General features: G+C 47.8%; 1 protein-coding gene across 1 annotated transcript in view; it reads left to right on the top strand.

Moving 5' to 3' along the window:
- Window positions 1–21058, top strand: part of LOC147880810 (putative oxidoreductase At1g06690, chloroplastic) — a 118537-nt gene extending 97479 nt beyond the window's left edge. The window contains exons 6-8 of the mRNA XM_087370668.1: window positions 2831–2978; window positions 3146–3191; window positions 20695–21058. Coding sequence (XP_087226794.1) covers window positions 2831–2978; window positions 3146–3191; window positions 20695–20805 — 305 coding nt within the window. The 3' untranslated portion in view covers window positions 20806–21058. The remainder of the gene's footprint in view (window positions 1–2830; window positions 2979–3145; window positions 3192–20694) is intronic.
- The last annotated feature ends 4460 nt before the right edge of the window (window positions 21059–25518 follow it).

Below are 25518 nucleotides of genomic sequence, written 5' to 3'. Positions count from 1 at the left end.
CGCAGCCTCCGCAAAGGGAAGGAATGTTGCGGGTGATGGTTGCAAGACAAGAGGGGAAATGGACAGTTTACAGAGATGGCAAGCTGATCATTTGAGAGAGGGCAGAAAGAGAAGTACGAGATGTAGGAGAAGGGGACAGTACATGACGGTGTCTAAACAATAGGACGAGTATGCAAAACAAATTGAGGATGGCATTGTGGAATTTTAATGGCACCCTTTGGTCTGACCCAAGAGGGTTCTTGGAGGCATACAATAACAGAGATTTGGTCTTCTACACCGAGATACACGAGAGCCCCAAGAGAGGACTGCCCACCGTGACAGGATACACATGGGAGTCTGCCCATAGGAGGGAACTGAGGAGGGATAGTGGAGTACGAAGTTCTGGGAGTGTGGCTGTCCTCTTCAAATCAGCTCTCAGGCCACTCCTTTCAGTGGTTAGGAAAGAGGAACATGCACGGCACATGTGGATTAGAGTTCAAATACTGGCACGACCGATCCTCATTGCGGTGTGCTACTTTCCTCCGGATACATCATCCTATGTATGTGAGATTGCCACAGAAGGGAACAGCCCATATGAGAGTATACATGATGATATCATAGAGAGTTCTCTTGACTGGGTGACACCCTCCTCCTTAGTGACTTCAATGCATGCAAAGGGGACAACCAGGTGGGACTACTTGACTTTGCATCCGATTCCCTCATAGTACCATAGTTAGATGCAACTGAGCTCGAGATAGTGAGACACTCAACAGATGCTCCACACGTGATAGGGTATGGGTGGCACCTACTTGTGATGGGAGCAGTATATGATTTGATCATTTACAATGGCCTTCAGGCATGGCCATCATCCGGTGGACTCAATTGTTTCCCACATGGAGGGGGACAAGCACAATGGACTACCTGATGGGCTCCCTTGCCTTCGCATCTCAGATTCATGACTTTGTAGTACCCCCTCCCCCACTCGGTGCTGATCACGCATACTTGACATTCTGTATTTCCACTAGTGACAGAGAGAGTCCTCCATGCGCCCACTCGGACCCATGTTCACTTTGACCTGACTCTCGATCCAGTTTACGTGAGTCACTTAGGTCGAGATCGTTCAACCCTACACGGAGCGTGGTACACGAGACTGCCATCATATCTTTCCCTACGACTCGACCCACACATGCCCCGGCTTGGAAGATGCCTTAGAACCCTTGGTATGATGATGAGTGTAAGGAGATGAGAGCTCACCTCACATGCGAGCAGGCCCTGGGACACCTGACCTCATTTGAGGCACATCGCATCTCACGTCAGATGACACGACGTAAGAAGCAGACTTTTCTCACTTGTAGGATTGATGTGGTGGTCGGATCCTTTCGAGGGGGAGACCCGACTATCGATTGGGGACTCCTATCAGAGGGGAAATGGCCCATTTCCATCACAAACCCAGAGATTTGGCACAGATATGCATGCTCCTTATATGACATTCCAGGTTAGATGCCACCAGATATGTCCTCTATGCCGAAACCCACTACTTGCCAATTGTTCACTACGCAAAACGTGAGGAATGCCCTCCTTCGTCTGCACAAACGACATGGAGGTTGACCGGGCACATCGACACGTCATAGACTTCTATACATACGAGTCATCTCCAGGACACATTGGAGTAGAGGAGGAGGAGCTAGCTGATATGAAGGCAGCTTGGATTAGCAGAGAGAGCCGACACGGTGCCACTATGAGAGGGATGCAGAGATCATGCGCAAGACAGAGAGAGCCAAGAGCACATTCTATTGAGGTCGGACCTATCACAACTTTCCTTAGCGGGGACCGACAGAGACGAGGGGTCACCCTAGACTTAGCCCAGAGAGCTCAGAGATTGAGGAGACCGCGCCCCCCGCCACAGCGCAAGACGGCTCGGCAGATGCGGATACGAGATATTTTCACATCTCACCAGAGAGCCATCACGGTGCCAGGCTTTGGATTCTGAGTCCTAGCTCCGAGATCAACTTGATTGAGCTTGTGCTTGACTGGTTTTGATTATGGTTATGATTTTGCTAGCATAGATTAGTACTCAGCAAGGGCTCTAGCAGCGCGCCCTTTGCTCCAGCTCACTGAGGCCTATATGAGTCTACTATTTTTGCGTACTTTGTCCTATAGACCTGCGAGGCCTCCCGCGGATGTTAATAAATCTCTCTCTCTCTCTCTGTCTCTCTCTCTCTCGCGCGCGCGTTAATGTAAAGCTTGCAAATACATGAATACATGAAAATGGGAAAAAAGCTCACAAAAAAATCACGCTCCTTAGTTCCTTGAGCATGTCTACGGAGTAAGGACCTCACCAGCATTTCATAAGGCCAGAATGAAGAGGAACTCTTGAACTTTCACAGTTGCCTATCCTCAATTTGTCATAATTGTGAAGGAAGCATGTTTTAATAAGTATATGCCTGGTTGCTCCATGTTTACATGCTGTCATCTGATTCTACTGTTGTTTCTTTGGTCCTTTGTGCATTCTAATTGCTAGATTGCTAATGATTTCTTTATGTTGTGCTCACCTTTGTAGATCATGTGCTTTAAATTATGATTTTCTTATGAACTTCCTTCAACATTACACACACATATGCGCATGCTCACTCTCACACACACATATGCATGTGCATGCACATGCACATACACACCCCTTGCATTCATTTGTGCCATATGCATAGATAGTTTTGGCATGTGTGCACGAGCACATGCACACCACACATGCATAGTTTTTTTTTTTGTATCCATGTATGTGGATGAGGACTTCAGTTCCTTTACACTTGTCAAAAGAAGTGAACAAATTCTGTTTAGCTTTCATTATTTTCAGGTAAATACTCAGCAATGAATCCTCCTCCGAACGGAAGGCGCTTTGGCAATATTCCGATGGATAAATTGGATCCCTTGCTTGAGAAGATGAAATCCATTGCAGCTGTGAGGGATAAATCATTAGCACAAGTTGCTTTAAACTGGTGCATGTAAGCATTCCCATCAAACCTTCATTCTATCGATTATAAAAGAATCGGAATCCAAGCTACTCTGCATTTGAAAAAGGATCTTGAACTTTATGGTGGTCTTATATTCATCAAAGTTTTTTGTATCCTTGAAATGTTGATTTACCAAATATTTGTTTTGCCATCAACAGATGTAAGGGAGCAGTTCCAATACCTGGAGCAAAGAATGCCAATCAGGTAATATATGTTTAGGCACTTGTACTCAAGGCAAAAATAATGGTTGCCACTCCACCCCCTCCCCCCTCGCTTTAAGATAAGAACAAACCCCAATTGCATCAAAATATTATCATAGGCATGCGGGAACAAACTCCCATGAGATGGCAATGTATTGCCTATGTTCCCCCACATATCGTATAAGGAAACATTCTTAACCGATAGTGTCAACATATTAGATGGACAAAGGTAGACCGGTTACCTGAAAATCCACTACCTTGCTATGCAAGTAATTCTCAATGATTCAAGGTCACATCTTTGGAACTTCTACTGCTGTCCATCCCAATAAGTACGGTAGGGATGGTCCTCTCTCTCTTTCTCTCTCTCTCTCTCTCTCATTTTGTATCTAGGCAATTTTGGTACTCTATTTCATTTCATTTTGTATCTAGGATTTTTGTAGCCATTTTTGGCATCTTAGCGGTATTACGATGAGGCCACCTAGTTGGCGCATCGTTGATGATGTATTTTCCTTTCGGATGATTTTGTGTCCCATAGGCCATGTATGGCCTTCCGTGGACCTTTAATAAAATTTCTTTCTTTCTTTCTTTCTGTCTCTGGCTTTGGCTTCACTTCGCACCCGATCACACCAGCTGCAAATTGAAATAGGAGGATGGAAAGACATGCCAAGAGAGAGCAGAATATGCCAATTATGTGACCAGGGTATGCCAGAAACAGAAGAACACATGGTAATGATATGCCCTTACTATGCACACATTAGGCGTCACCCTCAGCTTTAGGACATAACAGACTGGCTGATTTGCTACATAAGGCGTCACCCTCAGCTTTAGGAACATTTGTATCTAAACTTTTCAAGCACAGAAACTCACCTAGACATAAAGGTAGTTTCTCTTATTACCCTCCCCTTTGAGGGAGGAGTCTTTATGTATGTAAGGTTTTGTATTGTTTCAGGTCCCATAGGCCGATTTTTGGTCTTCAGAGGACGATAATATATTCTTCTTCTTCTTCTTCTTCTTCTTCTCTCTCTTTTGCGTTGGGCCACGTAGCTACTGCCATGTATCTCGGATATCACGCTAGGTGCAGGGGTTCCCCGCCACGTTGTGCTCCACAGTCTCCCAAAAAATCTCGGGATGGGATTACTGTGGAGGGTCAATTGGCCTTTTATATTCAAGGATGTCGAAAGTCCCCATATGTGTATGGGATTTCTTCATGTAGATTGCCATGTGTCGACGCGCAAGGCTACCCCTTCAAACAAACCACTAACTCAAATGAGGGATGAAGGCCACCACCTCCAACACCCCCCTGTGGACTAACCCTGAGGTACAACTTGACCAAACCAAAGGTGACCCTCAACCAAATCAAGAGGGGGCCTAACCAAATACCCGCGTGGCACAAATCAAAGTCCACGAAAGGAGACAAAGGCTAGTTCGTAATTGGGTAGCCGCCGCCAAAGAGAGGGAGTCGAATCGTAGTAAGCGCTGCCTCCGCTATTGTAAACAATGCGCTCGAATAGTCAGTCTCTCGCCACACGCAGTCCATTAGACAGTCCGCAGGTTCAAACGTGTTCTGATACCATGTTGGGCCATGCAGCTACTACTGCGTGTTCCGGAAATCACCAAGCCCTGCCCCATAGCCACGTGTTGCTCCACAGTCCCCCAAAAAGTCCCGGGAGGGGATTACTGCGGATGGTTCAATTGGCCTTTTATATTCAAGGATGTCCAAAGTCCCCATATGCTTATGGGATTTCTTCATGTAGATTGCCATGGATCGACACACGAGGCTACCCCTTCAAACAAACTACTAACTCAAACGAGGGGTGAAGGCCACCACCTCCAGCATCTCTCTCTCTCTCTCTCTGTTTGTCCGCCTCCCCCGTGCCCTTTCCCGCCCCTTCACTTCCATCCTGCCAGCCCCTCTTCATCTCCATCCTATGAGCCAGTGCTCTCCATGAGCCTTGGCACGTTGCTTTGCCATCGCCACAACCCCCCCCCCCCCCCCCCCCCCCGGTGGGCTGCGCCATCATCACAGAGCCCCCCCCTTGCTGCTTTGCCATTGCCACAGCCCCCCCCTCGTGGACTACGCCATCGTCACAGCCCCCTCCCCATGGGCTCTTGCATCACCGAGCGGCAGCTTTGTTGCACCATATGCCGCCCTTCTGTGCGACCCTCCTGCTCAGCAATGCCAACTGGAGCTCCCGTGTTTACCTCTAGGATGCTATTGTTGTGCCACGTGCTGTGCGCCATGCTATGCGACAGTTTTGGGCAGCCCGCAGCAGCCTATAGCTTGGCATAGGCCAAGCCACATCCCTTCACAGTCCCTCACAGGGAGCCTCTGCTGCACCAATAATCTGCACTAAGTGGTGCCAGGCATAAACAGTTGCGCAGGTCACATGGGGCCTGCGCCAGCTCTGTAAACAGGCCCTAGGCCCCCTCGCGCTCCAATGGCTCCAGCCCTGCTCCTGCCCGACTCCAACAAGCCGCAAAACCTGCAAGAAAATCAAGAAAGATAACCTCAGAATCAAGAAAGTCCAGAAGGACGGACCTCAACGTCAATCTCCTGCAATGCAGCCCTGGACAGGAGATAGCAACCAGCATACCTGAAGATCAGTCGGGACAATAAATATGTGAGGAACCCACTTATTTCTGTACTTTAACGCTTCTGTAAACAGTCGCAACACATTAGCAAAATAGTGAACTTGCACAATGCCTACGCGAGCATGTGTAGAGGATATTTGGGGGAAACAAGCACTTGACAAGGCCATGACAGCCTACACAGCAGGGACAATTCCAAACTCTGCATCCAATGTTCTCAACAGCCTTCAAAAGATGTCTTGCATTGATAGAAAAAATTGACATTTTAGAATCTACAAACGTGGCCCTGCTTGCGGAGAAAGCACATGTAGACAAGACACTTGCTGAAGTGAAAAAACATGGAGGTAAAATGCAAGAGGAATGGAGAAAAGAAAAAGGCAAAAAGGAGGAATGGGAGAAAGAAATGGATATGTGAAAAAAACAAGCTCCAAGACAGGATACATTCTCTTGAAACTGAAGCGCAGCAAATAAAGGATAGTAAAGAAAGAAAGAAAGAAAGAAAGAAATTTTATTAGAGTCTTCGGAAGACCGATGGATCTATGAGACTGAAAGAAAACCTGATACAAATCACAGAAGGGTGGAGCTACTGAAATGAGCATCATCACCCGTGCTGAATCCTAAGTCTGATCATACATAATCAAATTCATCTGGATGTAACAATGAAAAGAAAAGGACTGGAGCGGAGTGGAATCCTCTGTATGTCATGTCGCCCTGGCTGGTGCATAGCCGGTGATGGGACGTTGGCGCCCGTCAAGGGGTGCCGTGCGTCTCGGTCTCTTGGACGAGGCTCAACGCAAGACCAGAGCCACCGTGACTTCCGTGGGATGTATCCTGGGTCTAAACAATGACGGGAGGTCCCCCAGAGTGATCTGTGTGTCCCCTCGATGTCTCGTGTGTCGTGCTGCGGTCGTTGGGTCGAGGTCTCTGTCACGTCTGCGGCTAGAGACTGGACGATTGGGAATAACTCTGTGATTTTGCTCTGAGAGGTGTCTGATGATGTGGCCAAGCCCCGTCGCTTGAGTAAGTACTCTCTGTGTCGGACCCCCTCGTGAATGAAGGCCTCGAGGCATCTCTCATCTGGGTAGGCGAGGAATCTGGAAAGGAGCCCAGAGCCGTCTCTGAAGAGGTAGTGGTAGCGACCTCGGATCTCGTAGCACATTGGGCACCTATAAATAAAATGCTCCTCCGACTCAACCTCCTGATAGTCGCACAATATGGATAAGCGATGCTCCCTAGGAATCCCCTTTGCTCCGCCGCTCTCCATGCGGAGACGGTGTGATGATACCCGAAACTGTCCAAGGCATATGAAGCTCAGTTTACTCCGGTGGTGTGATGAATCCATCCTTCGAAATACGAAGACAGTAATCTCTGTAGAAACTCAGCTTCATTGGAAGCTCCCTCGGCTCCAACCAGGTCCTAAAGGTATGTAGCTGCAGGAGATCCTCTCGAATGACTTGGTTGGTGTGTGGCCCGATCGGGATGGTGGGTGGGAGTACCGGAGGGGCATCTAAACTGTACTGAAAAGGAGGTATCCTATCGATGTGAAACCCTAGTCTCAAAAACCATCTGTGAGTCCGTGCATACCAGCATCGCTCGTCTCCCTCTGCTACCAACCTCATGGAGGAATCGAGAGCCAACCATGGAAACCTCTGTCTCCTTGATGTGCAGTCCCCATATGATCTAACCTGGTGTAGATATATGATGGTCTGAAAGGCTGCATCTAGCTGGAGTGGAGAAGCACCAAACTTGGCCTGAATGATGTGATGTGGTACAGATGGTTTCCCTCGGATCATCCGTGAGAGCATGAGGATCACTCTATCTCTAACATGTCAGGCCCCCAACAAGGGCTGCCATACATACCGGCTGGTTGGACCAAGGAGTCGAAGAGAAGAGCCTTGGTTCAAGGGTCCTGGAAGTGGGAGTGGAAGCATTGTCTCTCTAGCCGAGCCAGTGAGGCGTATCCCCTACTCAATCTGGCTTGCATCGCTGGTCTCATCATGAAGATCGAGAGAAGATGACCCCCAAGTAAGTGTATGAGGATACGATCTCAACTGGTGACCCACCGAAAGTGAACTGCTTCCGTTGCATGTTTGCTCGAGAGGTGATAAAGATCATGACCTTGGTCTTGCCAAGGTTGACCTCCAAATCATGGGATAAACAAAAAGCCTGCAGTGCATCCAGGTGCCGTTGGAGCCCCTCGGGTGTGGACGACAAGAGTGCCACATCATCTGCATAAAGAAGAATCCTGATGATGATCCCGGCAAGTGAGCAACCGGTCCCTCCGAATGCCCCCATGAAAGTCTCAAGCTCATCGATGTAGAGGCCAAACAGGGTTGGTGATAAGGGACAACCCTGTTTGACCCCTATGGTACTCAAGATCTCATCTGTCCAACCTGCGCCTGTCCGAACTTGGCCTGAGACTCTCTCATAAAGTGCCATGACTGCCCAGATGATCTCCTGATCAAATCCTAGTGTTTGTAGGCGTGTGATGAGACAAGCTCGAGGTACTATGTCAAAGGCTTTGCGGAAATCCACAAAGCAGCAATATACCCTCTCCTTCCGTGATCTGGCCTCCTCAATGACACTCCTGAGTGTGAGTATGTGATCCATAGTCCCACGGTCTTGCTTGAAACCGGCCTGACCCTTTGCTCTGAGCCCTCTCAACCTGCGAACAGGCTGACCGACGCGTCCAATACAGCTGCATAGATCTTGGACATCACATGCCCAATCATGATAGTCCTGTAGTTACTCGAGTCCATGCTACCTTGTGGATGGGGGTGATGGTGTTGAGTGTCCAAGTGCAGGGGAAGCCAAGGCAAACAGCGTCATTGAATAGCTTTGCTAGGATCGGGGCTAACGTGTCGATCCCATATGCGATAAACTCAGTGCATAGCCCCTCGTGATCCTTAGCTCATCCATTGTGCAGTTTCAATGTCGTGTCCTTGACTTTGTATGAGATGTGGAGTGGGCTGGTGCAGAAGAACGCGTCGCTCCTCAATCTGTAGTGGTGTCAAATCCTCATCTATGGACAGAGTGGGATGCTCTTGTAGAGCGGCTCGACGTCGAAGTGTCGCTAGTCGAGCATGTGAATCTCTGAAGCGAATGACTAGGGGCTGCTCTCAGTTGGGGTCTGTCCCAACACGCCATGCTCCCTCTATGCCATGGTCGGGGACCCCCATGGTGGTGGTCACAAAGGTGATCGCCTCCTCCATGGGCATCGTAGTGGTCAAGGCTGTGTCATCTACAAACTCCGAGTCAAGTAGCTCCTCCTCCTATCTGATTGGGAGCCTCAACCCTATGAGACCCGCCACCTGTGATCTCAAGTAGTAGCCCAAAGCCTCCGCCACAAACAAGAAGAGGGAGGGAGCGAGTGGGCAGCCCTAGGGGACCGAGCGAGAGAGAGGAAAGGCCTCGCCTGTGTGTCCTCCGATAAGCATCTGACTAGAGCTCCTTGCATATAGTGTTGAAACTCCTCTGACCCATCTGTTTGAGAAACCCAATCTCCTCATAGTGCCCTCTACCTCTAGGAAGGACCACTTCACCCTGTCGTAGGCCTTCTCAAAGTCCAAGAGAAGGACGGCTAGCGGCTGTGACTCCTCCCTAGACCAATCCACTACCTCCCAGAATGTGAAGATGTCCAGGATGTTGCACTCCTGTGGACAAACCCAGTCTGTGTGTCGTGGATGATGTCGGTAAAATGGGGCCGTAACCGCAAACTCAAGACCTTGGCGAGGATCTTGTATGCAGTATCAAGTAGAGTGATCGGCCTCCACTGTCGGCAGATGTCTGACCTATCTTTCCCTTTCGAGATCAAATAAATCCCATCACCTCTGAATCGCATCGGCCACCCATGCAGTCGCTCCCAAATCCGTGCCATGACCTGCTGGATCTCCTCGTCCTGTAGGAGGTCCTCTGGAATGCGGACCCCCTTCTGGGGGAGACCTCGGTGGGGCTGATCCAAGTGAAGTACCATTGGAGAGTGGTCTGACATCGTGGTACCTGCCAGAATCCTGGTAGATCCGCCTTTGTGTAGTGCCCCCCGCATGGGAGGCAATATACTAGGATGAGACCTGGGAGATAGGAGTCGTCCGAGTCCCCAACATAGAAACGGTCTAGTCTCTCTAGCAATCCATCGTGTCTCCTCTGTCCAAAGGAGAAGAGAAGGCTGCCAGGTGTCCTACTTAAATCTAGCTCTCTCCACGGGTCTTTGCCACTAATCATGAAAATGAACTGCTCCCAGGTGCTACGCTCTGCTGCTAGCATCTTAGAGAACAAGGCGCCGCCCTACTTGTCTTCCCGAAACTCCAGGTTGTTGAAGTCACCTCCAACAATCCAAGAGTCTACATCCGGAAGACACTCTGATAGCCTCCTTCAAAAGGCCGGGCGGTGTTGTCTACATGCTGGGCATACACGTTCAGGATCCCAATCCTGGACTCTCATGTCCGAACTCCCATCCAAACTGCCCGTCCTAGAATGAGCTGGCCTTGATCGTAGACCTGGAGCCAAAGTCTGTGAGGTTGAGATACAGACCCCTCCGCTCCATCCTACTGCAGGGGACCACTCCTCTAGACCTTTCCCTCTTTGCGCCCATCAAAAAAAAACTTTTTAGTGTAAAATAGGTCGGTATTTCCATCGAAAAGAAGGTGATGACGTCGTTTGATGTCTGCGGCTGAAAACATGTGCTCCTGAATCATAAGGATGTCCACTGCTCACCCTACCACTGCCCTCTGCAATTCCTGCTGGAGTATCAGGTACTGCGGCTGGCTACAAACACGGTCGTGGAGTTCAACTCACTATGGTTCAACTCATGAGGACGGGGGTGTCGAGAACAAGGCTCTCCTATGAGTGGGTGCTTATTCTAGAAAGACTGCCTTGTGTGACTTTGCCAGGGGTTTGGAGGCGAGTAGTCGCTGTCTGTGCGGTGCCGTACTAGGGTGGATACCGGCTCAATACCGATCTTCTGTGCCCACTTCATCATGAAGGAGGCTTCCACTTCGAACAGCTCCACACACTTCTGGAGGGGCCATAAGTATGCTTGCACCACCTTTGCCTCCAGCGGCAATCTGATAACTCCTGTCGCCAAACCACACACTGGCTCCTCGTGCATGAAGCTCAATTGGAAGTTCACCTCCGCGCCATGGGTGTACCAAAGGTCCAGTCCTTGTGGCCCCATCCACTCGTCCATCATGAGTTTAATCTGATTTCCCCAAATAGCATCGAACACCTTTGGGGACCACTTCTCCAACCCTGTGGAGGCAAACTGAAATCTCCAAACGGGGTGTGTCTGAGATCCCACTGCATTGATCAAACCCCCCTTCCGGGGCTGAAGGACCATGAGCGTTACCTCCAGTGGTAGAGGATATGAGTCTGGAATCTCCAGACAATTCCAGGGTCCTAACCTCTAGAAGTCCCGCGGTAAGGGACGCCCAGGCTGGAGGTTGGGAGTTGCTGACCGGGAGGACGAGCCTCGTCCCTCAGGATCCTTCCCTGAATGGACGTGCTGCTACAATGAGGAAGCAGAAGGGGGCGTCAGCGTTCCCTTGCCTGCTGACAGGGGTGTCGAGGTGGAAGAACTTGCTGCTGAGGTGGAGAGAGGGGCGGCGGGAGAGGGAGGGGTAGGGACGCGAGGGGTAGAGGGAGGGGGGCGAGTGGTGAGAGTGACCATAGAAGGGGGGGCTGAGGAGGGGGGAGGGGGCGGGGGGAACTCTGGAGGGGGAGGGGGAAGTGGAAAGGAAGAGGGGGAGGGGTCTAGAGGGGGAGGGGGAGGGATAAGGACGACCTCAAGCCCCCCCTTACTGATCAGGCTTGTCGGGGCTCTAAATCTGCTCCACTCTCGCACCTGTCTCCGTGTAGGCGTGAGGCCCACAATTCTGCCCATAAGCGCCTTGTCTTGGAGGGACTGAACTACCTACTGTACCTATTGCTTGTCAGCTAGGGAAAGAAGAACCTTAACGGCTGTGGGAGTCGAGGGTGCTGCCATAGAGCCCCTCTGGCTAGACCAAGGGTCACCACCAAGATTTTCTTTCACCTGAACAAGCGCATATGCTCCCACTGCAGGGAGGAAGAGGAGAAAAAGGAAGAGGAAGAAGAGTGTCCGAGGGGGAGGCGAGGTGAAGAGGCAGAGGAGAGAGGTGGAGGAGGTAGGAGGGAAGGTAGAAGGGAGAAGGGGAAGGAGAGAGGAAGGAGAGGAGAAGAGGAGGATGGAGTGGAGGAGTGGAAGGAGGGTTGGGGGGGAGCGCCTGCGGGGGGAGGAAGAGGCGGAAGAGGGAGGGGGGAGGCGGAAGGGCGGGGGGAGGCGCTCGGGCGGGAGAGGCAAGGAACAGCGGGAGATGCGAAGCGGGCAGAGTTGGAGGTGGGGAGGTGAGAAGGCGGGAGGGGAGGAGCGGGGGCGGAGGAGCAGCAAGGGGGGCGGGAGATCAAGAAGGCGGGCGAGGCAGGGCGGAGCGGAGGCTGAGGGGAGAGTGAGGCGGAAGGGAGGCGAGGAGGACCAGAGGGTAGTAGGGCAGCAGGCCGCCGCGGCGGGGGGGGGGGGGGGGGCAAGCTCATCAAGCAGCTCCTACCTCTCGCAAGTCCCCAGAGAACAGGATCAAAAACCACCACTTGTTGGTTGGCTCTATCTTCATCCATGGGCCTCACAGAAGGTGGGGATGAGAGAGGTTGGTATGCCCAGACACGTAGGTAGTTTGAGAGATTGGGGCTTCACATGACAGGTTGCCTCCCTTTCAGTACAGCTTAGACGCTCCATCTATCCCACTGGGATACCACCACGTCAACTAGGTCATCTACTACAATTACACACATTCAGAACCTGGTTGGAGCCGAGGGAGCTTCCAATGAAGCTCACTTTCTATAGAGACGACTGTCTGCACATCTCTGAGGAGGGTTTCATTGTCCCACCAGAGTACACTCGGATCCACGTGCCACACTCACTGAGAATCTCTATTGGGCAGTTTTGAGTTACATCACACCGACTCCGTACTAAGAGTGGGCGAGCTGAGGGGATACCCAGGGAGAGACGCATATGCACGTTATGTGATCGACAAGAGGTGGAGTCAGAGGAGCACTTCGTGTTTAGATGCCTCGTGTACTACAAGATCCGTGGTCGATACCATTGGCTTTTTAGGGACTGTATTGGGCCATTATCCAAACTTCTCTCATACCCAGACCAGGGATGCCTCGTCGCCTTCATCCATGAGGCGGTCTGCAATAGGGAGCACTTACTCAGGACGTAGAGACAGTCCTCAGATACAGGACCCGTTCCCTCTCAGAGCAGGATCACAGAGTTCTTCTAGTCAGACCGCACGCGCCCTACAGTCACTAATAGCAGACGTAGCAGAGACCTAGAGCCTGAGGCACACTGCACTCGACAGCGGGCGGACATGCAGATCACACTGAGCGACCTTCCATCCCTATTCAAGCCTGGGCTCGGCCCACAAGGGTTACTATAGCCCTGGTTTGGAGCAGAGTCATTGCTAGGAGACCGAGACGGGCGGCACCCACAGATAGTCGTTGCTCCATCACTAGCTACATATCAGTATCCCCCTGACACACATATACCTCTGTGGGGCCACTTGAGCTTTGATGGTGACTGACCCGAGTATGAGGATGATGATGATGTCACTATTGATGATATGACTATGTATTGCTTAGCACTTAGCATTCAGCATGGGTGATGATGCTCGTTTAGTAGCTCCACCCTTTCTGCTTGATTTGTATCAATTTTCTATCAGTCTCCCTCTCAGTCAGCGCACGCTTCCGCATCCCATTGGGACTGCCTCATCCATTCCACTGTCATCTCCGTACCTCACCCAGTTCACCCAGTCACCGCCCAGCTTTTGGACTCATCCCCACACTTTCATGTCACAACCATCACAGCTTGCTCATGGAGGTACATAGTTTCTGTGAGCGCGAGATGGAGCTGACACGATTTGCACGGAAGTAGGTCTGCTTCAAATAGGAGTAGAGCTGCATCATACAAGAGCAGACTCGGGCCATTCGGGAGCAGGCTGGCCTCATGGGACTACCTCGGTGGTCGAGGCATAGATTGCGAGCATGTAATCTGCTATTGAGGAGACATCCATATGGGTTGACGTGGCCAAACGGGAACCCGCAAGGGTAATCATTTCGGCTATCCTCATGGAGCAACAGCAGAGAGCCAGTACAGCTCTCAACATCAAAGTACGCGGGATCCCACGCATTGATGCTACACCGATGGCAGATGCGATTGCTTTCATGGCCGCTACTGTAGGTGTGGCTGAGCACAAGATAGAGAGGGCATGGCGGGTGGGGAGGGACCCCAACTGAGAGCAACTCTTGATCATACGGTTCCATGACACTCAAGCATGACTTTTAGCTCTACGACGTAGGTTAGTCCTTCGAGATCAACCAGCGATCTTCATGGATGAGGACCTCACCCCTCTACAGGTTGAGGAGAGACGCTCTTTGCTGTAGCAGCGGGATCAGGCCCGGAAGGAGGGGAAGTGGGCAGTGGTACGAGAGGGACGACTTCTTATAGACCCCCGTAGGGTACCCGCCCCCTTCCCTACATAGGGAAGCGGGGTCTATGAGACTTAGATATCCGAGACCCTATCCAACACCATTTGGAACTGTAATGGTACCTTATGGTCAGAACCTTCTCAGAATCCTATACAGGTCACGACAGTCTTAAAAAAGAGACAAATCAGAGTCCAGAGTGCCCACTTCCAATAGTCAGCGGATATACATGGGAGTTTGCCTACGAAGATGAGACGAGGGATACAGGGGGAGTTCGAGGGTTTGGTGGAGTTGCAGTCCTTTTCAGATCCACACTTTTGGGGACCATTTCAGTGGAGCAGAGAGATGCGCATTCCAGGTTTCTTTGGATCCAGATTCGGCACATGGACAGCTGGGATTTGTTTGTTGCAGTTTGCTACTTCCCCCCTGAGACCTCCCACTTTGCCAGAGATATTCGAGGTGAGGATGAGACATCTCCATTCACTGCTCTTTATCAGTCCATTGTTGACTTCTCTAGCTGCGGAGAAGTCCTCCTAGTGGGGGACTTCAACGCGAGGACAGGCGCCTGTCAGGTACCACTCCTCGACTTTAGGGATGATGTCACGGGGGCATGAAATTCTAAGTACTTTAATGTACTACAAGACCGTAACAACTTTGGTTTTAAAAGTCCAAGCATGGGCTTAATAATGTGTAATTAAACGCGGCATGATGCCTAGCACATAAGCGTTATTAATCCCTAGGCCCAAAGGCATTCCAAGGAATTAAAAGAGTGGTTGTTGGGAAATGATGATGTGGCATTTTTAATGGGCTCCCTAGAGGGCCATGTACCTTCAGTGGCGCCCCTAGAGTTCGAGGTGGCTCTAGTGTCTTCTACATGCTCCTTTGCCATTCTTGGACCTTCCTGGGCCTTCTAAACTTCACACGTGTGGTTTTCTCTCTCATGTTCTCCCTTTGTTGAGATTTTGGACTGGTTTTTCAGCCTCCTTCAGCTGAATTCCGTTTTTCTTCATAACTCCTCACTCGTTTGGATTCTTCAACTTCTGTTTGGCCCGATTGCTTCCCCTCTGCCTCGCCTTCTTAGTGATATGCTTTTCCCTCCGTGCGTTTGGTAGAACGGGTAGAGCTGAGCACTTCTTTTGCTGGTCGAATTTGCAAAAGTGGCTTTTTCTGGACCTTTTTGCTTCTACCGGCTCCTAGGCTTCTCCTCTTGCAAAGCTACATCTTTCTGTTGAATTTCGAGTGGTCCCACGCGCTGGTTGACTGGTTTTTCTCAGTTTTGAAGGACTTTCCGGCAATGAAACTTCTCGAAAACCTTCTCAATGCATTCCTCTCTGAAGCACGCTTCTTTTGAGCCCAAGAACTCCCACTTCTTCGCAACAGAAGTGCTTCTTTTCGCATTTTTCAGTGGAATTCTTGCTGTTCGGGTCTTGTAAATGCTCTTTCTTCATGCGTTTGCACTCCTCTTTGGCTGAGAATGCAATTGGGCATTGGCTACTATGTCCTCTTGGCGATTGAGGTCTTGGTTCGAGTTTTCAGGGCTTGGTGAGTTGTGATTTTGCTGCTGCAATTTCTTTTTGCCATAAGCTATTGGTTGGCCTCATGTGCCGCCTCTTTCTTGGCTCACAGGTGCCCAGGCAGTGCTACATGAGTCATTCTTTGGTTGCATACTTTGCTGATTTTATTTTGGAGCTTTGAAAAGCTTTGTGAATGCCATCTAGAAACCACTCAAAGAGACTGCAGTTGGGGTGCAGTGTGATTGCATCTGGACAGCCAATGGAATTGCACTCGGAAAAGAGAATGCCTTTGGATTGAGCCTATGGGTTAAGTGCACTTATGTGATGGTGTTCTATGCTTGAAAGCCTTGCGAAGGCTTAGTGAATTGGGGCTGCGTGCTCAGTTGCAGGGAAGGTCTCCCAGATGAAACTTGTAATCATTTCACTTTGAAATATAAAGAAATACCGAAAGGGGCGCCACGGTGTTTGGGGCCAATCGGGTGCACTTGTCTATGTTTGTTGAGCAGGGGCATTCTAGCCTCCATCCCTTTTTCAGTGGTTTTGTTTGTGAACAAATGGGTAAATGCCAAATGGTGATCATGCAATGGTTAATGGTTGTGATATATGCTTTGTGAGCTGTAAATAAGTGCTGAAGTGATTAAAGGTTTAGTTGCACTGCCCTCTGAGTGATTGGAGGCCGGTTTCAGATGATTCCACTCTACCGCCATACATTGAGCTTGAGGAGGTAGGTATGCTACGGGTTTCGGCTGACAAACGAGGTCCATTCACATCTTATGGGCAGGCCCTATTAGACCTTGGCAAGATTCATGATCTCATTATCTATAATGGTCTTGACAGATGGCCCGCCTCAGGTGGTTTCACGTGCTTCCCACATGGGGGAGGCTCCAGCGTTGATTACATCATGGGATCCCTTGCCTTCACATCTCACATTACTGACTTCAATGTAGCACCTCTCCCTCTAGCGGCAGATCATACCTATCTTTTCTCTAGCATCTCCACTCCCCGTCGCATAGCACCTTCCACCCCACTACCATGATATACGCTTTGACCGTGGTCACTCACCTACTTACTGTAGTTGTCTAAACATACTTCTCGCTTATATTGACTTCATATTCCTTTTAGAGGGTCGTGCTGCCCTGGTCACTACACGAGGCTACCCTTCACGCTTTCCCCCACACCACCCGCTCCACCTGCCCACCACCCCCTGGCACTCTACCGTGTAATAGCTGGTACGATGATGAGTGTAAGGCTTTACGCTGTCAGCTCAGATTCGGAATCAAAAACAGTATTTCGAGCAAACCAGAGACGCTAAGCGAGTACTGTAGACTGGTACGGAGAAAGAAACTAGACTTCGTTTGTCGGAACGAGGAGGAGCTACTGAACATTTTGTTTAGTAGCAGAGATTTCTAGAAGGACGGTCCCCCTCACCACTCACTGAGACTCAGATCTGGTTTGATTATGCACGCACACTTTATGACATCCCAAATCAGCGAGTCCCTAACCTCACACATGCCACGCCCCACATCCTGCACCCTCGTCACTAGAGGAGGAGTAAAGGATGCCGTAATGAAACTTCATAATGGCCGAGCAAAGGATCATGAGGGGCTATGCACTGAGTTCATTGCATATGGGATTAACCTCCTAGTCTCGATTTTAGCAAAGCTCTTTAATGAAGCTGTTTGTTTGGGGTTTCAAGGACCTGGACCATTAACACTATCTCACCCATCCACAAGGCAGGGGATCCCACGAGTCCGGAGAACTACAGGACCATTATGATTGGACATGTCATGTCTAAGGTTCATGCATCAGTACTTGATTCCGAGGTTAGCAAATTTGCAGAGTGTCGAGGACTTATAGCAAGACAAGCCAGATTCCGGCGCGATCATGGAACCATGGACCACATTCTGACGCTCAGATGTATCATCAAGGAGGCAAGGGCACAGAAGCAGAGGGTTTATTGTTGCTTTTTGGATTTCTGCAAGGCATTTGACACGGTTCCAAGAGCCCACCTCATATGGTGCCTATAGGACTTGGGTTATGACCAGAAGATCATTTGGGTTGTCATGGCACTTTACGAGAGAGTTTCAGGCAGAGTCCAAGAAGGATCTGGATGGACAGACGAGATCATGAGCATTATCAGGATCAAACAAGGGTATCCTTCATCGCCTACCTTATTTGGCCGCTATATTGACGAGCTTGAGACAGTGATGCAGACACAGGGAGGCTGTCTTGCGGGCACGTTGATCCGGATATTGCTTTACGCAGAGGATGTGGCTCTCGTCTTCCTCAGCAGAGGGGCTCAAGAGATACCTTGATGCACTACATTCCTTTTGTGAGTCTCATGATTTGAAGGTCAACCTGGGTAAATTAAGGTCATGATCTTCAATACATCTCGAGCCATCATGCGCTAGGAGCAGTTCACATTTGATGGGTCACCTGTTGAGATAGTTTCATCATACACTTATCTTGGGGTTATCTTTTCTGGACCCATCTTCACTATGAGACCCGTGATAAAGGCACGCTTGAGCAGAGGGTATGCTTCATTGGCCAGACTAGAGAGGCAGTGCTTCCGCTCGCACTTTCAGGATCCACGTACTAAGGGGTTTCTTTTTAACTCCTTGGTTCGCCCAGCGGGGATGTACGGCAGCCCATGTTGGGGACTAGACTTGTCGGATACAGAGTGGGCCCGTGTACAGGTTCTCATGTTATCATGGATGATTCATGGTAAGCCATCCGTTCCTCACCAGATCATTCAGGCTGAGTTTGGGTCACCCCCTTTACAGCTAGATGTTGCATTTCAGGTCATCATGTATCTATACTGAGTGAGGGAATATGGGGATTACATCTCTAGGTGCAGCAAGCTACCATGTAGCTTTGTCCTCTTCTATGGCACTTGCAGTAGGAGGGGACCAGAGGTGCTGGTATGCATGCACAGAGAGATGGTTTGAGCAACTGGGGCTCCACATGGATAGACTACCTCCCTTCCAGTACAGCATGGACGCTCTGTTTTCTCCCCTCCTATTACATGAGGTCAACCAAGTTATCCGTGAGGATCTATTACAGCTACACACATTTCGGACCTGGTTGGGACCGAGTGAACTCCCAGTGAATCTTAGCTTCTACAGAGATCACTGTAATATCACAGCGGAGGGTTTCATTGACCCACCAGGATACACGCAGATTCACCTACCCCACTTGCTGAGGATCTCTCTTGGGCAGTTCCGGGTCTCTTCACACAAACTTCGTATCGAGAGCGGCAGACCAAAGCGACTACCTAGGGAGAGGCGCATATCCACACTGTGTGACATGCATGAGGTTGAGACAGAGGAGTATTTCATCTTCAGGTGTCCTGTTTACTATGAGATCCGAGGGTGTTTCTACTGCCTCTTCAGAGATAGCTATGGAATTTTAGCCTGATTCCTCTCCTATCCAAACCAACGGTGTTTGGCAAGTTTCATTCATGAGGTACTTAGACACCGCAAGAAAATACTCCGAGCACGGAGATAGGAGCAGGTTTTTGCCTTGGTTGATCCCTCTCAAAGCTCTATCACGGAGTTCTTTCAGCCAGATCACATGGACTCCCACGAGACAAGGCCTCGACATGATCGTGACCCGGAGCCTATGACCCAACGGCTCAGACAGGGGGTTGACACACAGATCACACTTGGGGACATCCCCTTCTTGTTTAGAGTCGGAGCCCGACCGACTGGGGTCACAATAGCCCTGGTTAGACGTAGAGCTACGACCAGGAGATGTGCGAGGACTGCACCTTTGAGTGGCCGACAACACTCTATTGACGACTTCATGCCCCCATTGCTTCATCCACCCTGATGTCCTGCTGATGATGATGATGAGGATGTTGATGATGATGCTGAGATTTTTATATAGTCGACCATCGACATGACTATGTGTAGTACTTAGGACTTAGTACTACCATGCCAAGCTAGATGTTTCCAATCCAAAAACATTTGAGTAACAATGGGGCAACCTTTGATTTTGCCTTCAATATAGAAAATCCCACTGAGCGGGTTGCTAATAGCCAAATGCAGTAGTAGTGAGTTGAAGAAGTAAATCACGCATCATGGCAGCGCAAGGATGATCTCCTTGTAAAAATTGCAGCATCATTTCTCCCTTATGAGCCAGAAGGTGCACATGAATGTTGAGAATATTCAGCCCCCCATGCAATTTTGGTGAACATAACTGTTGTACTGGAAGCAAGCACAAACTTTTCCTGCCAAGCTTTAAACGCCAGAATATTTCCATGATGGCGGACATAAAAGATGTAATATCTCCTTTAGTAAACAAGATCAATGGCAGATAGAATTGACTATAGGCCACTCACATTGGCAAGAATTGCTGCAATCGAAATGCCAATACTGGCTGGAACAAAAGCAATTGTACATGTAACAACAATTGAACTGCAAACACACAATGAACCTTACAAATAGCAAACCCTAATTAAGGAGGTGATGAGGAGAAGCCTCTTGGATGGCTTCTCACAGAAGCAAGGGCTTTACTCTCATCCTATGTGGCACAGTGACACAGTGTGCCCAATTAAAATCTATGAAACACATGCACTAGATGCATCACTTGCATCTGATTGGCTGCCCTAGAGTGGGTGAGATGGCAAGTGAATGTCTATGTGACGTGGTAAGGCCACAATAGATAGATCATTGGATTGGTGCCATGTGCCACTCATCCGCTTCATCCATGATAGATGTATGTGAGGACTGCCACATCATGTAAGAATGACACTAATAAAAAGCAACCACTTGAAGCTTGTGCAGTCTTTCTGTTGGCTTTAATAAGTTTTCAACTCGGAAAAGATCTGTTGGTAGTTCTGATTTGTCCTTATGAGGATTATACTCTACAGACACTAATGAGAAGGAAGGTTTTACTTCATGTTCTCAGGCAGAGGAGAATGCAGGGGCTTTAGGGTGGAGCTTAAGTGCTGAAGAAATTCAACAACTTGACAGGCTCGGGCATTTGGGAAAGAGCGCACCATTTTGGCAACATGGATGAAATCTGGACAAGGATCTTCCTCTGATTCTCTTCAATTCAAAAATATCTTATAATTGTTTTGTGCAATTCAATATTTGCATTCAAATGATGTATGATAGGTCGATTGGAAGGTGCTTGGAGTGGAATGATACTTTGATTATCTGTGGATGGTAACACAATTTCTCGCCTACAGGTATCATTTTGAAAAGGGTGAATGAACAAACACAACTATTCTTTTATTTATTGATTAAGCTTCTCAGATAATAAACGTAAAACCCATGTTATCTCTTGTCATCTCAGAAAAAGTACTCACATTTGAAGGCCTGTAACCTTTTTTTTTTCTGGAAAAGGGAAGTATGACCAAATACATCAAAGCTAGGAAGAACTCGTGTGAAGAACAAAGCATCCCGATGGATAATGATAAACAGGCTGAAAATGAAAGCAACATAGCCCGTGAGGTGCATCAAAATGCCATGAGAGGCCTGTAACTTTGAACTTTTCAAAGCAAAAGTTCTCCATGATACCACTCCCTTAGAAAGACCCTCCCGCTTGGGAAGAGCCGAAGGCGTGTAATTTTGGACAAACAAATCTTAGGAAAATCATGCAGTACTAGCAAACCATAAAAAATATTCACCCCATCTAGAAGCAGATTTCCTACTTCCATGCCATTGCTCTTCTTTGGGCACAAAGTCACACTGATGCAGATTATGCCTGGACAGCTTTTGTAACTCGCATGCAACATGCCATTTGGGACTATGGAAAGATTAATATGCATAATCTCAGGGAAGATGTTGCGAAAGCTAAATGCACGTGTCAAGAATTGATAGAATCAGTTATTTTCGCATTTATCTCAAGCGAGACTGCTTGTGTTGTCAGGCTACTCGCTTTCTTAGATGCAATGATCACAGAAAGTTAGAAAAATGGGAAACCAGGGCCAGGTTGAGAGCTTCTATTGATAAAGGCTGATCCTCCAAAGAGTTTTTACGAGTCTGCAGTACAAGAGGCAAACTACTAGTATTTGCTGGGTGAAATTTTGCATTATAAGAGGCAAATTACTAGTTTTTTAAGAGTTTGCATTATAAGAGGCAAACTACTAGTATTTGTTGGGTGAAATTTCTCGATGGTATTTGGACTGACTCTAGAACACAGCTTGCTGAGGCATGGGTTACTTATTTTGCTACACATTTGGGCGGGCTGATTTAGGTTTGCATGCAATGCTGTCAGTTCGTCAAGAGCTCCTTCGACATGTTACTCCCATTCTCTCTCCACAGCAAGCATTGCAGCTAGAGGTTCCTTCAAAGAGAGAGAATTGAAAGATGCCATTAGAGAATGTGGGAAATGGAAGAGTCCGGCGGGTTGGGATGGTTTGACAGTAGAGTTTTACTTGAACAAGTGCCATGTTAGTTATGACATAGGCTTTTGTACGAAGTACAATCATACTAACAAGGACCATGAGATGCCATCTATGTGGGCATTTCAAGAAAGATTGCTACTTAGTGACATTATACTACAAAGGAATTCAAGTTGGCCTATGGTGAAGTAGAGGAATAGAGGCATTAAGTTCAAATGGAAGAGTTTCTTTGCATGCCTCTAGTTGTTGTAAATGATAGCGATAATAGCTTTACTTCTTTGTGTGTAAGATTTGATGTTAGCTAAGCATGTGGAGTCAATTGATTGAGTGGAAATTGAAGACATATTTGATGAAGCAAGGATTGAAGACGCTTTTGTTGATGTCGAAGAGGAGAAATTGAATGAATATTGGATAGATATGAAAGGGAAAGGGGTAAGTGCTCATGGGCGTTAAGCTATGAGACATTGTTAGCGTGTCTAGTTACTACATGTTCTTGTTTTATATCCTCTATAAGCAACTATCTTTGATGTTTATGGATATGTAGTAGAGCTCCGCATATTTGAAGTTTTGCCTTTATTTTGGAGTGTTTTTCAATTATGTGTGGAAAAATAAAGCATTTGAGCTAAAGGAGTAGTCTTACCTTTGTGTTGCTACTACTATTTGTTTAAAGGGGGATGATGAAGCTATGTATGTTAGCTAGAGTAGCTACTTCTTAATATAATAGTGCTTGTATGTAGCCTCAGAGAGAGAAATGTTAATATATTAGTGTTTGTGTGTAGCCTTGTTAGATTACAGTTTGTATGTCTGGCCCCACACATAGTTACCAAATTTGAGATGTAAGAGGCATCTTGGCGTCTCCAAAAGTGTACAAATCATTTCATCATCAACTTATTAATCATTTATACAAGATCATACCAGATATCAAAGACTTTATACAAATCAGTTCAAATTTAATATAATGTTTGTGCTATATTCGATGACTAAATCCTATTTCTCCCAGGGCCTGCCGATCGGAACTCTCTTTTTGATCTTGATTGGAGTCTTTTTCTTCTTTATTGGCTTGATGTCGACTGTCTCTTTATCCTTTTCTTCAGCTCTCTCCACCTGTTCCTCTTCTTGGACTGTGTGGCCTGATGCAATCATGGGTGGCTCTCGAAACCTTACGAGCTGGTGTTTTCCATAGCCCTCCAGATATTTGGGCTCCTTAACACCACATGCTAATGCATAAGAAGTGTAAGACAAAAAGTAAGCGGCCCTAGAGGCCTGCTTATTCACATAATCTCCAAATATATCTATGGCAGACAACCTCTCTATCAAAATGATCTTTTCCTTTTGCCATGAAAGAACATGTCCACCTAAAGCCCTGGACAAACATTTTAGGAAGTAAACAATGGCTTCTCCATTGTTGCTCAACTGCCTATGGTAAATCAAGATCTTGGCACTGCCTAGATCATGAATATAATGAGCTAGGCCTGACATTTTGCGAAACCCAACCTGCCTGCTTCCACTTGATCTCTGGAGGAATGTGTCATCCTCAATTTGTAGCTGCAACATATCAAAGGATTGGAGTGAGACAATACACAACCTACAAAACCAAAGTTAAGCAGAAGTCAAAGTATATGATTTGAAGTACCTTCTCATTTTCATCAGCAACAAGCAGTTCATCTTTCCAAAGATTTATCCCTCTCCCTTCTTGTCCAGCCTCTTCTTTAGGCTTTTCTGTGTATAGTGCTGAGAGATTCATAGCTTCCTGTGTGAGCTGGAAGGCAGCTTCATCTGGCTCTTGGAACTTTTCAGCCTCTTTGAAACAAAATGAAAGGGCCTCTACAGGATCAAACATTGTTTCCAAAGCCAGTAGTGAATGGTCATCCTCTATGCCAACCTCCTTGTCAAGCCTTGAAGCCTGGGCAATAAGGGAAATGGCATAGTCCTCCCTCAAATCAAACATACACTCTATATCATGGAGGAAAACATAATCCTTTCCACCAATCAACACACCTGGAAGCATGGGCATTGCATAGTTGCTGCTCTGAACATCAAAATCTTCAACTGGCTCTGCTCCCCTCAGAGTTTTTGTCCTCAGTTGAACAAGGTCAAGAGCAGCCACTTGCAGCCCCTCATCCTGAAGGTTGATATCTTCTTCTTGCTCTGCCATTTATGTGACCAAAGAAACATCCTCCTTTTCAGAAGCTTCAGATGTGTCTTCTTCTTCTGTTTCCTGCCCTTGTTCATCCAAAGACTCCTGACTGAAGACAATGTACATAAGAAATGCCATGCTCTCCTCCAGCACTCTGCACTTTCTGGTGTGCAAAGTATAGTTGAATTTATAGTGATCAGGCAGGCTGTCAAATCTTCTGTTCACATGGTACCTCAGCCTGTCATTGGAGACAATATGATTTAGGTGCACAAAAACCTTTTCTCCTCCCACAATTCTTCCTGCCTCTGTCAGTTCTTTGAAGGCATCCCAATAGTCTGAAAGAAAATCTTTGTGCTGCTCCAGTACAGAGCTCATTGTGAACTCCATGTTGAAAATACTGTGGTATATATGGAAGTTACTCTGAGCCTTGCATTTGTGAAGAAACTCAAATAGGAGCAAATCTGGAGAACTGTCCTCTTCTGGTTCCATTTGTTTTTTGATGGAAGAATCAGCACTCTGCTCCAGCCTCTTCTTTTTGCCTGTTCAAAAACTTATATACTATGAATTCTATATGCTGACATATGCAATCAATGAATGCATTGTATATCACCAGATAATTCCTTCATGACATCTCATGACTCACCTGGTGATTGCTGTGGTCTAATAATAGCAGCAGAAAAGTCCAGCTTCCTCTTGAAAGGTGGGGCCTGGGAGCCAGCTGTTCCAAAACAAAAACATTTCTCATCATCAAGGAAGATTTCCACAGGGCTAAAGATAGCAAATTAATGAGGTAGAAGTGAGAAATAAATAATACACAGGAATTTGCAGCAAAATGCGATGTGGGCTGTTTAGAGAATTATAAACCACTCTCCTCGCATTTTGTTGCAAATTCTCAAATTCTGTTCATGTGCATGTCAAATCAAGCACTTGGTTCATCTCAGTGATTCCTGGACACTATGATCTCATATGCAAGAGAAATAATGGAATGAGTGAAACTATTCATGAGGAATGTGTAAACAACAGGAATTTGTAGCAAAATGCGATATGGGCTGTTTAGAGAACTATAAACCACTCTCCTCGCATTTTGTTGCAAATTCTCAAGTTCTGTTCATGTGCATGTCAAATCAAGCACTTGGTTCATCTCAGTGATTCCTGGACACTATGATCTCATATGCAAGAGAAATAATGGAATGAGTGAAACTTTTCATGAGGAAGGAGTCAACAACAGGAATTTGCAGCAAAATGC

This window comes from Dipteris shenzhenensis, chromosome 32 (genome assembly GCF_047967505.1).
Source record: "Dipteris shenzhenensis isolate YYH24624 ecotype China chromosome 32, Dip_SZ_1.0, whole genome shotgun sequence".
Classification (NCBI taxonomy): Eukaryota; Viridiplantae; Streptophyta; class Polypodiopsida; order Gleicheniales; family Dipteridaceae; genus Dipteris; species Dipteris shenzhenensis.
Note: the sequence above shows the minus strand (reverse complement) of the source record. Positions and strands in the feature narration are given on the sequence as shown.